At 36.5% G+C, this 16747-nt stretch overlaps 1 protein-coding gene across 3 annotated transcripts in view; it reads left to right on the plus strand.

Annotated features, from left to right (window-relative positions):
* Positions 1-13191, plus strand: part of herc3 (HECT and RLD domain containing E3 ubiquitin protein ligase 3) — a 29591-nt gene extending 16400 nt beyond the window's left edge. For 2 of the 3 annotated variants that reach the window (XM_007561957.2, XM_016676354.1), the window contains exons 13-25: positions 544-733; positions 871-1034; positions 1549-1662; positions 1762-1785; positions 1858-1959; positions 2456-2626; positions 3926-4069; positions 5621-5787; positions 7560-7626; positions 8159-8241; positions 9930-10113; positions 11257-11359; positions 12756-13191. In XM_007561957.2, the coding sequence (XP_007562019.1) occupies positions 544-733; positions 871-1034; positions 1549-1662; positions 1762-1785; positions 1858-1959; positions 2456-2626; positions 3926-4069; positions 5621-5787; positions 7560-7626; positions 8159-8241; positions 9930-10113; positions 11257-11359; positions 12756-12964 (1722 nt within the window). In that variant the 3' untranslated portion in view covers positions 12965-13191. The remainder of the gene's footprint in view (positions 1-543; positions 734-870; positions 1035-1548; positions 1663-1761; positions 1786-1857; positions 1960-2455; positions 2627-3925; positions 4070-5620; positions 5788-7559; positions 7627-8158; positions 8242-9929; positions 10114-11256; positions 11360-12755) is intronic. The other variant, XM_007561958.2, reaches the window with a different exon arrangement.
* The last annotated feature ends 3556 nt before the right edge of the window (positions 13192-16747 follow it).

Consider the following 16747-nt stretch of genomic DNA (forward strand, 5'->3'; position numbering starts at 1 on the left):
CATTTATTTGTACAGTTTTGACTTTTTTACTGCTCTGAATATGTTGTTTCAGTAATTTGCCTTTTTTAGAGTCTGTACACTCCAGTTAACAATTAATCAAGTACTTGACAAGTTGAAGATTATTTCAATAATTAGTTGATCTGATTAATGGTTTCAGCTGCTGCGAAGCTTGAGCATCATTAATGTTTCAGTGATTTCTGGAGGTTTTCCTGTGTGAAGAACCATTTCCATGAAACGCATCATTCCCAGGACAGCGGTTCCTCTGCATGTGTATTAGAGTTTGTTTTTGGAAGTACATCAAGTTCTGCCACCGCTCTTAAAAACGAAACGGCAGCTCTGACTCATCACCGCTGTTTATGGTTTAGTAATTGTAGGTTGGGGATTGTTTGAATGACGTTAAGATGACTTTGCAATCAGTGGTAAGACCGAGGCAAAAGTCCAGAACCTTTAAAGTCCTGCTGCCTTAAAAGTGTTTCCTGTTCCCTCTGCAGCTTTTTTAAAGTCTGATTTATAAATTGAAAGTAATAAATGTGTTTTTTTTAGGCCTCCAAGAGTTTTGAGAGCCTGCTGATCCCCCAGCTGCCGCGTTCGCCGCCGGACGTTGAGGCCATGAGGATCTACCTCATCTTGTCCGAGTACCCCGCCCTGCAGGACTCCAAGAACTACATCCGCCTCACTATTCCCCTGGCGATGGCTATTCTTCGGCTAGACGCCAACCCCAGCAAAGTATTGGGTATCATATTTCCATGCACACACTGCGACCAAATAATCCCAAATTTCTTTTAGGGTAATCTGTGAAGTCGCTTGAACGGCTTTAACAGGCAAAACTGAAGTGTGTTCCTGTTTTTTGGTCGTCTTTTCTTCCCGTAGATAACTGGTGGTGCTTCATGGACGGCAGCTTCTTCACCAGAATGGTCGACATGTACAAACGCATCGTTGTGTTCATGCTGACGGGCGGCAAGACGATCCTGGTGCCAGTCTTCTACGATAACTACTTCCTGGCCACGCTGCAGCTGCTGGAGAAACTCCACAAGGTACGCATCGGCTGAAGAGGGAAAACATTTAAATTTTCCATCAAAAATTTATGTGCTCTGTTTTTCATTTAAAGAATATAAATATGTTAAAATATTTGATTAAAATATTGTTTCTGATGCTCAAACTCTGCCAGTCAGATTCATCTGGCTGCCTTCTTAAGTTAACGTTTCTAACAACAAATGGAAAAGTTTCTGACATGGAAAAACCCAAAGGAACTGCTGCAAACCATAACAAATATTTGAATAAGATAAAATTTGATGTGATTAATATAAAATGTTACATATTTTCTTACAGTCAAAAGAGGAGATTGTAATGAAAAATTGCATTATCTGGTAACAAAGTCATAATACAATATGATCATCTAAAAGTATATTAGATTATTGAATATTCTGTCTTCTATCTATTGATATTGATCACATGTCTTTTGCGATTGTATATAGTTGTTGATTTATTGTCCTTGTGAGGATGAAATGTTTTACCGCTCTGAGGCGCAGACCTGCTTTGTGTTGCCAGGTAAACTTAAGGGCGAATCACGTGGAGTACAGCCGTTTTTACATCCCAGACATCAGCAGCCTGGTGGACATCCAGGAGGACTACCTCAAATGGTTTCTGACTAAAGCTGACATTGTGAGCGCAGCGTCGCATTTCTGTGTTGTTTGATGACAATTATTTGCAAAGCATTCATAATCCTGACATTTTTCTGTCCCGTTTTATTCTGATTCCTAGAAAATGGGCTCCTCCCCCTCACAGGTATTTTGATTTTGAGCATTAAAGCCTTAAATGTTCATGTTGGGTTTGTAACGCTGAGTGTTGCGATCCCAGCAGAACGACTTTCCCTCAGTGAACCTCTGTGCCTTCCCGTTCATCCTGAACGCCCAAGCCAAGACGACAATGCTGCAAACAGATGCTGAGCTGCAAATGCAGGTAGGAGCCTCTTAAGTCTGTGCAAAAGTTTTCAACCACCAAATAATCCGACTTTTTTATGACGGGTTTTTCCCCAGAAAACTTGCTGCTAGGGCAGTACGTGGTTTTGTGTTAAATCTTAAACGTTGACAGGAATTTGGAAATACGACTACATAAGATAATTTAATGTTACTGGAAGACATTACTGACAATACTTAATCCAGGGACCAAACGTTGCCTGAACACACACTGAGCGAGTTTGAGATGTAAACGCACACACACCACATGCTGTTCTTTGTTCACAAATATACATGCACTCACATCAGTTTCACTGCAAACCTCTGAAACCGCAGCCATAACTCAGCTTTCATAGTCACACTTTACAGGTTTGTATAAAATTAGTTAGGAGAAAAAAATCTTAATCTGCTTTGAAATTAAATGAGAGAAAAAAAAAACAACTTCAGACTTTAGTGCAGGTCTGCTTTTCAATCTAATGTTCATCTCTTTTGTTGCCAAGATGGCCGTCAGCGGTGCAAACCTGCACAACGTCTTCATGCTGCTCACGCTGGAGCCCCACCTCGCTAGGAACCCATATCTGGTGCTGCATGTGCGCAGGAACCATTTAGTCAGTGACACTCTGCGGGAGCTCACCATGTACTCTGATGTGGATCTCAAGAAGCCCCTCAAGGTGAGCAGATCCCTGATTCCTGCATCTCAGTCGTGTCAAAATAGGGGAATAAGTTTGGAAAATGTTCGGTTTTGCAGACTTTGTTCAACACTTGATTGTTAAAAGTTGCTTCCAGTCCATCCAGTCTTCATTTTGATCATTCCTTATTTAATTCTGTGTTTTCCCAAAGTACAAGTAAAGCTTCAGAAATTGGAATATCATGGAAAAGTCCAGTATTTTTTGTCATTTCATTTCAGAAACTGAAACTCATACAGATTCATGACAATTTTAAATTCTTAACAGAATTTCTCTCAAGGCTTCGGTTATCCCTGTTCTTAGTGCACCTTTTCCTATGACACTTTTTCCTTCCACTCAACTTTCTGTGAATTTACTACAGCCTTTTTAGTATGTTTTAATCTTCTGAGACACTTAATTTTGCGTTTTCATTATCTGTAAGTTGGGCGGAAACAATCAATTACTGAAGTAATCGTTAGCTAATTAAGTATTTTATAAATTGTTAAATGGAGAATACAGACTAAAACAGGCAAATGACTGAAAGTTCAACATACTCAGAGCATTAATTACGCCGCAACTGTTCAAAAGAACCTGCACATTTTGCATTTCAGGCAAATAAAAACACTTCTTCTATTGCTGTGAATATTTTCTACCCAGGTGGCGTTTTTAGCTTCACCAAATTCAAATTCTATAAAAGAAAAATAAATTGATATTAGATGTTTTTTTTTGGCATTCATTGAAAAAGGAACTGAATTATTTGTTTATTTGCATTTCTCGTGTATTTTAGGTGTTGTATAAATGAAGCTTCAGTGATTCAATGAAAAATCTGCACAGTGAACCAATTTTTTCCCCGTCACTTAATTAATCATCAGAATAATCAATTACTAAAATTGTTTTACATGCATTCTAAGACAACAGCAATCAAAAGGTGAAAAACTACAGGAAAAATGGACATTATTTAGAAACCTTTATAAGAACTAAACACCTTAAAATTGTATTAAAAAGTCACCTGTCACGGTTCTGTTCCTTTTCTATATGCATGCTCTTTTTTTGTCCTGTATTATGTAACAAAGGAAAATAAAAATCATGTTTTAAAACAATTACAAGAAATAAACCCTTGAAATATTTCACTCTAACGAATCTATAGAAAGTTCATTTCCTGCAGAGACAAAAACTAAACTTTTTCACAATGTTCCAAATTTCTAAAGCTGTCCTTGTTTAGAGAGAAAACAGAAAATTGAAGACACAGAAGGTGTGTAGGAACCCTTTTTACATGGACTCTCTTTCATCATCTGCTCCCTGCAGGTGATCTTTGACGGTGAGGAAGCTGTAGACGCGGGCGGCGTAACTAAAGAGTTCTTCCTGCTGCTGCTGAAGGAGCTTCTGGATCCTGTTTATGGGATGTTCACCCATTATAAAGACTCCAACCTGCTGTGGTTCTCTGACAAAGTAAGCAGGAATCAACCTGATTTTACACAAATCCAAACACTGGACTTTAGATTAAAATGACAGCAGAGGGTTTACCGTGGCTGTCTGGGTTAGTCGCTCGCCGCCTTTTCTGCTATAATTCATGTTTTAATTATCCCGTTACAACAAGGCGTTGCAGGTGGATCTAGTGGACAGAATAAAGTTGAATTGGTTTTAAACTTTTTGTTGGGCAGCTTTAAACTTTTGTTGATCCTTGAATTGATCTACAGGATTCATACATGCCAGAGTTATAATAGTTGTAGGTTTCCATTGTAGTTTTATTTCATTTTGTCTTTCTGTTTGTCTAATTCAGTTAGTTTTTAGAGTGTGCTTGCTAGTTTTTTCAGTTATTATTAATCAAATATTGTTTATTTTGTTTAGTTATAGTAGTAATCTTAGTTTTATTTCATTTTTTGGTTAATTTTTGGTGCAGAATTCAAAAATGTCAAAGTATTATATTGTGAATATGTACACATTGATTAGGTAGTGAATACTGTACAGAAAATACAATAAAAACAATGTTTCAGTTATTGTTGAATAACCAGCTGACTGTGGGGTTTTCTCCAAACTTTTGCTGTTGCCATTTTGCCACCAGTAGGAGAAAGAAGTGCCACATTTTACCCACAGCTGAGGGGGGGATGAAAAATCATTTTCACATCAGATCGAAAGGCTAATAAATGGATTCATAAACACAAAATTGAAGGATATTATGTCTTATAATTTTAGTATGTCTTAATTAAGTTTATAAACACACAGTATAGTTCCAGTTAGTTATAGTTTTCCCCCCCATTAATTACCATTTTTATTTATTTCAGTTAACAGAGATGTTTTCTGAATTTCAGTTTTCATTATTTTGCCTGTTTTAGTTCACTATAACAACCTTGAAGCAGGCAGACGTTTATTTGAGGTGATCTGTGGAAACGTTCAGGTTTACAAAACAAGCGCCTCCATGAGGGAACTGCTTTACGTGTCTGGTTTCCTAAAAAACGTATTAAAAGTGGGAATGTTTCTCAAAGGCAGTATTTGCGTTTGTAGTTGCTGTGACACGCAGTAACAGCCGTACGGTTACCTAAAATAGGAGCAATAAATAGTTCATAGTTCATCGTCACTTTTAAATTTTATCACAATAGTACCACAAAATAACGTAACAAAACTTTTAAGCCCATATATCCCAACCTAACATTGAATCATATTTTAATTTTTTTTATGCTTTCATTGAACAAACGGTGGGAAGCATAATAACTAACAATCCTGACAACATGGACAGCTGTTTTTTTGTTTTTACAGGAATTTATTATGACAACTTTAAATCCAAATTATTAACAGAAGAAATTTATTACCATAAATGATAAACAATACAATAAATGCACACTCCAACTAACTGATTTAAATTTAAATCAGTTCTGCCCGATTCAGACAGAAACATGGAAAAAGAAAAACATTTCAAATCTGATAATTGGACAAAGAAGAAGTTTCCAGATGTTTTGTTTGTCAGTGAGGTTCAGTATTGTGTAAATGTGTTTACATTCCCAGTGTTTTGTGGAGCAGAACTGGTTTCATCTGATCGGGATCGTCTGCGGTCTGGCCATCTATAACTCCACTGTGGTGGATCTGCACTTTCCTCTGGCGCTCTACAAGAAGCTGCTGGACGTGTCGCCTTCACTGGACGATTTCAAAGAGCTCTCGCCGACAGAAGCCAGGTTCGCTCCACTTTTTATGCTTCAAACCGAGACACAACTTCCACGGTAAACGGTTTGTTACGTGTGTCAAACTCGAGGCCCGGGGGCCAAATGTGGCCGTCTAGACTCCACAGAAACACATGAATAAAGCCTGTCGGATAATAGATCTGTGGTTAAATATTAGAGCAATTTTTATCTTTTTGCTGTTTTTGTCTGATATTTTGAAAATTTACACAAAATCCAGAGATATCCACAATTCTTTGCTCTAATTTATTATTGTAAATTCACTGCAAATTTCCCACAAAAATGATCAAAAACATCTGGTTTAAGTGATGCTAACTCCTACCTAGAAGAGGCAGTGTTTCATATCGCTACTCCATGGCGAGTATCAAAAAGTTACACTTACTGTTATCCAGAAATGCAAATATTTCTAAGTTAGCACCAAAAATTCTGTGATTTTTATTGCAAAAAATAACAAAAACAATTGCAAACTGATCAGTGTGAGAATTTTCTCAATGTTATTTTATTTTACGAAGTACTTAATTAATATTTTAACGATTTCATAGGTTCAATCAATATATTCTGGAACAATCAGCTCTTTGAGAACATGATCTTCATAATGCAAATGAAAATGGTTTAACAGCCCCGGCTTGTTGTGTAAAACTTCTACGTCTCAGTACCAGTAAGTTGATTTGACGACAGACACACTCAGTTTCTTCTGCCCCATATATTAAATGAAATACAAAAAGTAACCCTAAACAACTACCGAGCAGTGGCTCCACTGAGCAGTTAGCTGCAGTTAGCTGCAGTTAGGAGTAGTTGGCAGCAGTTAGCTGCAGTTAGCTGTAGTTAGGAGTAGTTAGCAGTAGTTGGCAGCAGTTAGGAGTAGTTAGCAGTAGTTGGCAGTAGTTGGCAGCAGTTAGCAGCAGTTAGCAGCAGGTAAGAGTTGTAAAATTAAACATAGCTAAAATGCACAATATTAAAACCAGATATAAACAAAACATTACAAAATTTCACGATGCTCTGTATGTGATTAAATTTATCTAACATATATGTTAAATATAATACTTGTGAAGAGAAACAGAGCTGATCCCAACATACTACAGTTACAAACGGCAACAGAAAAAAGAGGGAGGGGCTGACAGTTACTGGTTGCTATGGTTACCGCCAACCTATCAAGCGCAGCTTAGCAGAACTTAATACACCAATAAAACAACTTCTTGACTAAACAAAATAAATTCAAAGAAAAAATACATTTTGACAAACTTCACATGTATAATATTGTTAAACTAAAACCGTTACAGATGCGTACATTCATTTCTTTATTAATATTAAAGTAAGAAAGTGGATGTTGCTCTGGGAGGATCTGTGTTTCTGCGGAGCGTAATTCTCCTCATATAACTATTGATTTTGACGTTATCTGCGTGGAGAAGGCCTGCACAGCTTCCAGCGCCACAGAAACGCCGTAGATGGTTGAAATGCTGCAGAATCAATGCGGCTGCAGTTCCTGCTCATGATGACCTCATCTCAGTAGGAATAAACATCCGTCCCATTTCGCTAATTAGCCTCTTTGTCGTCAGACTGTTTGACCTCTTTCCGTGTTTCCTGTGTGTTGGAAATAAATCTCCTATGTGTTGCTCGCAGGAAAGCTAAAGAGCACACTCCCTCTGCGTTATATCCTGTTTGCTATTGTTGGTTATAATCCGCTGCATGTTGAATTGTTATTTATATGTTTCATTAACTGTGTTTGTTTTCTTTGTTTGTCCTTAATAACCATTTTTTCTGTTTTCCAGGAGTCTTCAGCAACTTCTAGACTATGAAGGAGGAGATGTAGAAGAGACGTTTCTTCTTAACTTTGCTGTGTGTAACTTCTCATAGATGTTTTAGCTGTTTTTAGTATCGGATAAAGAATAATTATGTTTTTTTTTTATTTCTCCCTGTTGTGTAAAATGCAGTTGTCTTTGATTTTGCAACAGTCAATTTGTAGGTTTTCTATTAAAATGTGACAAACATGCTACATTTACACAACAAAATACTTTAGTGAAAGAAGTAGGCTCTTTATACATGTATTTTATGTATTTATGTGTCTAGGCATGCATTTATGCAGCTTTAAGATTTTTTTAGACAAGGGAATTACCTTCTTTTTTTGTGATGGCTGATTCAGTTCTGTGGTTAGAGGTGTAGCAGACATGTTTGGGTTTGTTGCTGCTGAAACAGATAATTGTTGACAGTCTTGGTAGCTTAACTTAGTTGTGGTGTTCCTCAGGGATTGATCATTACCTCCCTTTTGTTTTCTGATTACATTCTACCTCAAAATCACTGTATGGGTTCTGTGTAGGTCAGAGTATTCTCAAATTCATTGATGATGAATCAGTGTTGTTTTCCATCACAGATCACCAGGGAAAACTACGGGATGACAGAAATCAAGGAGCTGATTCCTGGAGGAGAGAGCATCGCTGTGGACAAAAACAACAGGTTGGACAACTCTAACTGAGAGCTGTATTATGAAATAAATATGAATATTTGAGTCCAAACAGTCCATATGGTCCATCTGGAACCTGCGTTCTTTTGCTTTCAGTTGTCAGAAATAGCTTTTTGTTTTTAGTCCAGCCAGAGCCACAAACATTACCTAACATTTAGAAAAAAGATAACTTATAATTTTTAGTTATGAATTCAACTGAGCCAGTTTTAAAATTAGAAAATCTGTTTCATATGCTTGAGAACATTTTTTTAAAGTTATCTTCGATGCAGGTAAATAAAAACATAACTTTTTCGTCTCTGATGGGTCACAGTGACATTTTCTCCTATGATGTGAAGCTGCTGAGTGAGAAACTCGGGAACAATTGAGTCGAACGTTACGGTCACTGTGACATCTTCAAAAATATCCCTGAGTCTTTGTGAGAGAGTTTTCTATTAGTTTGGACAGGAGGAGATGTTAACTTGAGCTTTTCGGGTTTATGAAGGAACAGCGCTGTAAAAAATGTCGTTGATTTCTTCTATTTATGCTTTTTCTTCACAGATTTAAATGTTTCTGATAAAACTAATTTTACTTTTGGAGAAAAATAAACTCAGTAAATACATAAAGAACTTCTAAAAGATTTAATTTATTATAAGATAAAAACTATCCAAACCAACCTGGATTGTCTGTGTGAAAAATAATTGCCCCATATTCAGTATGAGTGAGTACAGTATCGGACTTTGGCTAGGCCACTCCAAAACTTTATTTTATTTAGTTTTACGTCATTCAGAAGTGAAAGGTCCACTTCTCTCTATCATTTCTACTCAAACTGCTGCTAGTTTCACATTGGCCAGACTTAGAATGATGGTTTTTGAAATTACAAGAATTGACGTAAAAATACGAGAATATTATTACAAGACTAGTCATAATAGTACAAGATTGTCGTAATAATGCAAGAATAGTTGAAACAATGCGAGAGAAGTTGTAATGAATAAAACCACAATAGAGTCAAAATAATGTGAAAATATGGTTATAATGTGAGAATATTGGTTATAATATGACATAGTTGCAATAATACAAGGACGAAGTCATATTGTGAGAATAGTTGCAATATTTCAAGAATAGAATCAAAATAATACCAAAATAAAGTTGAAATAATGTGACAACAGTCATCAAATTTTTATTGGTATTAGAACTTTCAAAGGACTGTGACTATTTAGAAGAATCAAACCACCGTATTTATGTACTTACCAAAGTAAAGTGGTAATACTGAGAACTGGTTGCGTCAGATCTTAGTAACTCAAAGTTTTTTTTTTTTCATTAAAACAACTTTTTTTCTTATAATTTTATGACTTCTGCTAATTTTGCATCCTTAGTCTGCTAATTCTCCTAATCTTAGTCTGGCCCTTTTACTCTGCGGTTCTGCGACTCGAGTTTAGAGAGTCACATTGAATTTACTGCAGTGTTTCAGCCTAACAGATTACAGATTTAATCTGCTTAAAGAACGTCACTCAGATGTAAACAGATCCACCTTGAGCTTATTATTAATGAACTCGTGTTCTTCTGTAGAAAACTATGGGGACAATATGAACACGCAGACACAGTGACAGAGGAACCGAGTGTTTACGGTTTGTAAACGCTCTGCTCCTGTGAAGCTGATGTTTGAGGACGCAGGTGTTTCAGACTCGCCCTGATTGTGTTTCAGGAAGGAGTTTGTGGAGGCCTACCTGCGCTACGTGTTCTCCGACTCGGTGAGCGAACAGTACTCGGCCTTCTCCGCCGGCTTCCTGAAAGTGTGCGGAGGGGAGATCCTGTCGCTGTTCCAGCCCTCTGAGCTGATGGCCATGGTGGTCGGGAACAACAATTACAACTGGGAGGAGATGGAAAAGGTCAGTCAGACGGCCTGGACACGTCTACCGTCCGGTTCCTGTCTGACCCACATTCATCATTTAAAATTAGAAGTAAAACCCAGTTTGGCTTTAGATACAGGTGGAAGTGATTCACTTCAATAAGTTATTGTCATTTGATTTACATTGGATCATGTTATGGGTGAATTCTAGCATTTTTTTAATTAAAGCAACTAGAAAAAGTATTTCTAATGGCTGTAGATGCGTAGCAACGTGATGTCATGTGCATAAGATCCCGCCCCCACCGACGATGACTACCGTTAGATTTACTTTCAACACAGCGCGATAAATCGTATATGTATGTACGATATATAAAATTAATAGAGATGTAGTGCTTTTCTATTAATTTCTATGACAACTAGATAACAATGTCCAAGGGCATCACATTTCACATCTCAGGAAAAAGTTTTAATTAAAAAAAAAGGCAAGGAAGTGGGAAGTTGGTAAGTTATGCTAGCTTGACATCGACAGAGGCTTCGGAAATCAGGTAAAAGAATCATCTTTGTGCACATTTGTTTTTGTCCAATTAATCATTAGAATAAGCGATTACTAAAATAATTATTAGTTTTGCTCTTAATTAGGTTCGTCCATCTTCAACTGAAACATCTGTCTCTCTTAAAACATAAAGGCTTAAAAAGGAATTAAACAGAAATCAGGCAGGTTTGAGTCCAAACTCGTATTTTTGCAGTTGTCTCTTCAGAGCGATGTGCCTTCCTGCAGCTGTAGTTCAGACATTTTTGATTGGCAGGTGGATGCGACCTCAGGGTGTTCAGGTTTCAGGTAAATTCTTGTTTTTCATTCCAGAAAAAGCAGGTTTGTCGTCACTCTTTGACGTCTGATTTCTGAGCCTAAGGCTGCATAAAGATGGATGGGATTGTTGTTGTGTTGCAGCTGGTTACTGATTATAAACTCGTTGTAAATGCGACGTTTTGACTTTACGACCTTTAGGACCAGAAATGGAAACCAGCTGCTCAGCTTAAAGGTGAAAAACATCTGATCTGGTTCGTAGGGGAGAGGAAGAAACCTCACTCTCACCTTTTGACTGAGGAGAGAATCTGACATGACACATTCAGGTTTCCATGAATACGAAGCAAGACGTTTTCTTCTTCTCCTGTCTGTGTACAGAACGCCGTTTACAAAGGGGAGTACACCGCCACTCACCCGACAGTCCGACTTTTCTGGGAGGTTTTCCATGAATTCCCGCTGGAGAAGAAGAAGCAGTTCTTATGTAAGCATTTAAATTTTTAATTGGTTCATGCTGGAGGATATAAATACACGACTGCAGACTTTTTGTTTCATCCCATGTTGATGTTTTTGTATGAATGTGCCTTCTTTTCGGATGAAACACTTTAAAACCTTTTTTAAAATTATTTTACTGTAGATATTTTGACTATTTTTGCAGTTTAATTTGTCCTACAGTCGACATGAAAACATTAAAAATTATAACCGTTCAGCCACATTTTTACAGCTGTTGTAAAAGGATTAAACATCAAGATGTGCTGCAAACACAAAACACCTCAAATGTAATAGAAAAACAAAGCAAAGAATAAATGTTGCAATCACAGAAGACAAAAGAAATAAAACAGCAATCCACAAAGCAAATGTAAAAAAAAAAATCTGCAATTACAGAAATTAAACCACAAATATGTTCTAAAAAAATTAAAAAAGTAGGAAAAATGACGCAGTCTTTAAAGACTAAAGAGAAACACTACAACCACTAAAATCTGATGCTACTCCATTTTTGTTTACATTTTGGAAAGAAGGAAGTTGTGTTCAATGTCGTCAGAAGTTTTCACCTTGTTTCCTTTAGTGGTTTTTGCTGCAGCGCCCCCACTGGCGAGGAGTGGAACAGGTTTTTCAAAAGTTTGGTCTGTTTTACACAATGTAGTGTGAAAGTGAACCGCAGCCACGGAAAATATTAAAAATTTTGCAATTTCTCCAGCTATCCGTTGGGAAAACACCCTAAATATAATTTTTTTTGAGTGTTAAATGTATTTTCTTTAGACAGAAATAACCATCGTAGTTCTTAAAGTAATATAAAACCGCCTTTTTTTGAGGTTTACTTTGTATTATGAATTTATTCCCTCATCAAAACAAACCAGAAGTGTTGCCTTGATTCTTTCATGGATGTTTGAGAAATCCTTTAATCTCTATGGCAACCATTTAGCTGTGGAAAACGCCTGGGTGGACTTAGCCCCGCCTTTGAGGCACAGCTCCTCCTCAGAGCTGTGGTTTCCAAGTTTCAGAGCTTCTGTCTCACAGAGCCCTCCCTGCCCCTTCAGACTAGCCAGCATGAATTAGCAAACACCTGGTGGAACAGCTGATCTCATTAAAGAGCTCAGAGCAATGCTGGTCAAAACATTATTCAAGGGTTGATAGAGGAGCCATGTTGTGATGACTTCCTGAAGGCGGAGTTTCAGAAAGATCAGGAGTTTTTAAAGAGACAGAGACCCAATTCAAGGCGATAAATTACGAAGTCGAATTTCTTTCAAGTGATATTTGATATATAACAACTAAAGGTAACATAGTTACTTTATTTAGCTATAAAATGGCATTAAAACACATAATACTGCTCCTTCAGTAATGTGTTTTGGATCTGTTGAAGTGTTGTTCTCCTCTTCCAGTGTTCCTGACGGGAAGCGACCGCATCCCCATCCACGGGATGGAGAGCCTCCGCATCGTCATCCAGTCCACCACGGCGGAGGAGCACTACCTGCCCGTGGCTCACACCTGCTACAACCTGCTGGACATGCCGCGCTACCAGACCAAAGAGACGCTGCGCCGCCGCCTGACTCAGGCCGTGGAGCAGTACGAGGGCTTCAGCCTGGTCTGAGGCGGCGCTGCTCCCCCGGGGGGCGCTCACGCACTTTAACGCGAGTATCAGCAGGAGGATGCTGGACGCACTCAGTGTTGATTAGTATCTTAAATCTACAAAGGTCTATCTGTATAAATGATGTTTTTATATCGGTTTTACGGCTGGAAAATGTTTGAAACGATGAGGGTTTGATCAGTCGACGTTGATATTTGGAAATAAGTCATTCAAATAAAGAGATTGCTTCCTAAAATTTGCAAAATAACACAAAACCTTACCAAGTATTTTTGGTTTGGTTTCTAGTGGAAATGTCTGAGTTCACTTGAAAAAGACAAAACTAACTTACAAGTAACTTTTCAGCAAGATGTTGGAGCTTGTTTTAAGTCAGTAATTCCTTAATATTGATTGAAAAGTTCTAGATAAATTTACTTTAAGAAGACATTTTTTCCATGTTATAAGGCAGGGGTGTCCAAGTTGTGGGTCGTGGGCCATTTCTGGTCCTTGGAGTAATTTTGTGTGGCCATAATTGAAGTTCAAGAATAGTACAAATCTGGTTCTCTCTCTTTTTGTAATATGGGAAGTTTGTAACTACTTACAGTTTTCTTTTATTTGTTGCTTTTATTTATTTTTACTCAGAAACTTGGGCACACCCTTCCATTATATTTGTATAATCACAGCGAATGTTTTAGAAGAAAATAATTTTTTTTTATTGCTTGAAGGGGGAAAAACCCAAAACATTTTATAAATTGACAAAACAGAAAATAATTCTCAACAAGTTAAATCACTGTAAACATTAAGGCAAACCTCATATTAGTGTCTGTTTTTATTCAAGTTTTACACATTTAGTTTATTGGTGTGCGAACAAAGGATAAAGAATTTACAATAATTGCTTTTTTAATTGGGGAGAAAAAAGATAATTTTGGCTCCTGAGGATTTTCAATTAAGAGATTTTAACCTTCAAGCCAGAAATTTTTCATCAATATTAAGAAATATTGACTTAAAATAAGCTCCTATATCGTTCTAAAATGTTATCTGTAAGTTAGTTTTGTCTTATTTCATGTGTGTTAAGATATTTGCACTAGAAAGTAGACAAAAAATAACATTTTGTGTATTTGCAGAGTGAGATCCGAAGAATCAGAAGAAATGTGATTTTTTTTTGTTTCCTTTTTCAAAGCCGTGTATTTTCTATTCCTTAAATTCTATTTTTCACCTCTAAAGACTCACCTTGAGACACTATATTTGTTTTTGTTGTTTTAATTTATGAAATAGAGTGTTTTTATATTTTGATGAACATGTGTGTCAACAGGACTTTGAATCAAATCTAAAAAAAAAGCCCTGATCTTTGGGAGGGCGACAGTCACGCTGATCCTTTAAAGTCCAAACAGCAGAATTTCCTTCTGGGAAAAGAAAGGAGTCTCTGGCCGCTCATCGCTCATCTGACGCATTTTAACCCGCATTTGACGGCGCTGCCTTCTCCTTTACGTAAGGACATGAAGCTGACTTTTAGTCCCTGGTTGTCGTCTGTGTGCATGTTGTTGGGTGAAACGGATTCCAGCGACGACTCGCTCTCATGCGCTGCAGTGATGAATGAACTCGATATTTTCACTCCAGTTTCCAGTCATTCTGAGGATTTAAAAAAAAATCTACTTCATGTTTTAACTGGAGCGCAAGAATCAAGGCAACTTTGAAGTATTTCCCAAAAATGTCAGAGTGAAAAAATAATCAAATCTTAGCATTAGTACATGTAATGATTAGCTGCTGCATTGTACGTTAGCAGCAGCTAATTTGTAATAATTGAATAAATACATATTTTAATGATGTATGCATATTAAATACTTGGCATATATATATATATATGAATTTGTTCTAGAGCTTGCCCTGATATCCTATTTATTCCTGAAGTCCGACCTCTTAGTGTGAAGTGAGTGGAGTCGTCTTGCATATCTTAACAATCTCAAAGTATAGCCACTTGATCTGCTCAGCAATAACTTGAATCAGAAAAGTTGTGATGTAAAAAAGTCTGGGTTTTCCTGTGAAGCGCCTGAAGCCGTTCTGCTGCCACTGCATCCCTTGGCTGGAGCTCCGCGCTGCATGTTCTCACGTTCAACACGCCGTCATTCCTCCGTTCAGGCTGGTTTTCCTTCAGACTTTAGTCCTATGCAAAGGTTTGTGCAGCCCTCGACTTTTCTGCACCTTTTCTTGTGCTTACAGAGGATGTGATTTGTCTGAAATCTGCAGAAAGCGCACTGTTCTAGCCACGGTTTGAAATAAAATATATTGGAAAGGTTTCTGTTGGAGTTCATGGCTGTTTTTCAGTCGATTTTTAATGGATTACAATGACAAACCTGGTTCCTGTTATTTTCCTGAAACATGTTTTGTATAATTCGGGTCATTATAGAGGGGAACAAATTTCATTTCTGTCCAAAAATTTAAAAGAAAAACAATGAAGTTTCTCAGCTTGAAAAGTTAGCAATTTGATGGAGCAAAACTATATTTTTGAGATTAAGATCAGACATTTTTGAGAATTTTTTTATTTCTAAAATTGAGAATTTTAAATCTAAATTTTTCTGGAAAAAAAGCCTTGGGAATTTGAGTTTCAAAAGTTTAAAATCTTTCACTTTTCAAGATCAAATTAAGTATAATCTAAAATTAATTTTTGAAGCTAAAGGGATTTTCCAAGGGTTTTCTAAAACAAAAATAGAAAATTCGGATGACAGAGAGTCAAGACTCATTTTACAGAAAACATTCAGCCTGAGCTCAGCAAACATTTTAGATTGTCAGAATATTGAGAAAAAAATCAAGGAAATTTCTGAGTTGGAAAAATAAAAAATGCTAGAACAAATCTGTAATTTTGAGATTAGTTTTTCTCTAGCAATTGTTTTTAAATTTTCAAATGTGATTTTTTGGTTTCTCAATGTTCTGACAATCTCAAAAATTTAGTTTTTTCTGGCAAGTTTTTCCACTTTTTAAGCTTTTTTTTTCTATCTCCAATGGCCCAAATACAGAGTCACAGTAAGCTGCTGTATTGAGGTCATTGAGGATAAAAATAAGGAGCAAATTTCTGCCAAAAAAACTCAAACTTTGAGATTAATCTCAGAATTATTTTAGAAAACCTTGGAAATGTAAAAAATTTTCAAAAGTTGAAATTTGACTTTTGAAATTCAAAAATTTCCTTTAGAGTTTGTTTACTTTTGATTACTTTTTAGGAATTTATTATTCTAGGAAATTAATCTGAGATTTCTTTTCTAGAAAAAATAACTACAGATCTCCAAACGTTTTAATACGCTTAATCTGAGAAATTTGAGAAAAACTTGGAAATTTGAGTTTCAAAAATTCCCAAAAGTTTAAAATTTTATAGTTTTAAAATCCACATATTTTCTTGATTTTTGTCAAAAATTTCATAGATTTATAAAAAGTAAAACATTTGAGACAACACTTTTGAGAAAAGTTGAGATTAATGTCATAATTTTTTTAGAGAGAACCGAAATTTCTGCATTTCAAAAGTCAAAACTCAGAAGTTGAACAGCAGTAAGACCTTTCCCTCTGCCCCATACAAAAATGTATGGTCCTAATTCACCGCCGTCGCTCTCAGATATTGCTGGAAAACATTTTTTCATTTCATTTTCCATAATTTTAAACACTTTATTTCAAATGATAAGTAATTTAAAACCTCTGTACAGCACTTTGTAGTCATTTCCAAGAAATGTTTTTTCTCTTCATCTGCCTCTTGATCTCTGAAACTTAGAAATCAATTTTTTCAACCTTATTTTATGCAAAACAAAAAAAAAGCACAAAGGCAACCAA

The sequence above is a fragment of the Poecilia formosa genome, unplaced genomic scaffold (genome assembly GCF_000485575.1).
Source record: "Poecilia formosa unplaced genomic scaffold, Poecilia_formosa-5.1.2 Scaffold132, whole genome shotgun sequence".
NCBI classification, from domain to species: Eukaryota; Metazoa; Chordata; class Actinopteri; order Cyprinodontiformes; family Poeciliidae; genus Poecilia; species Poecilia formosa.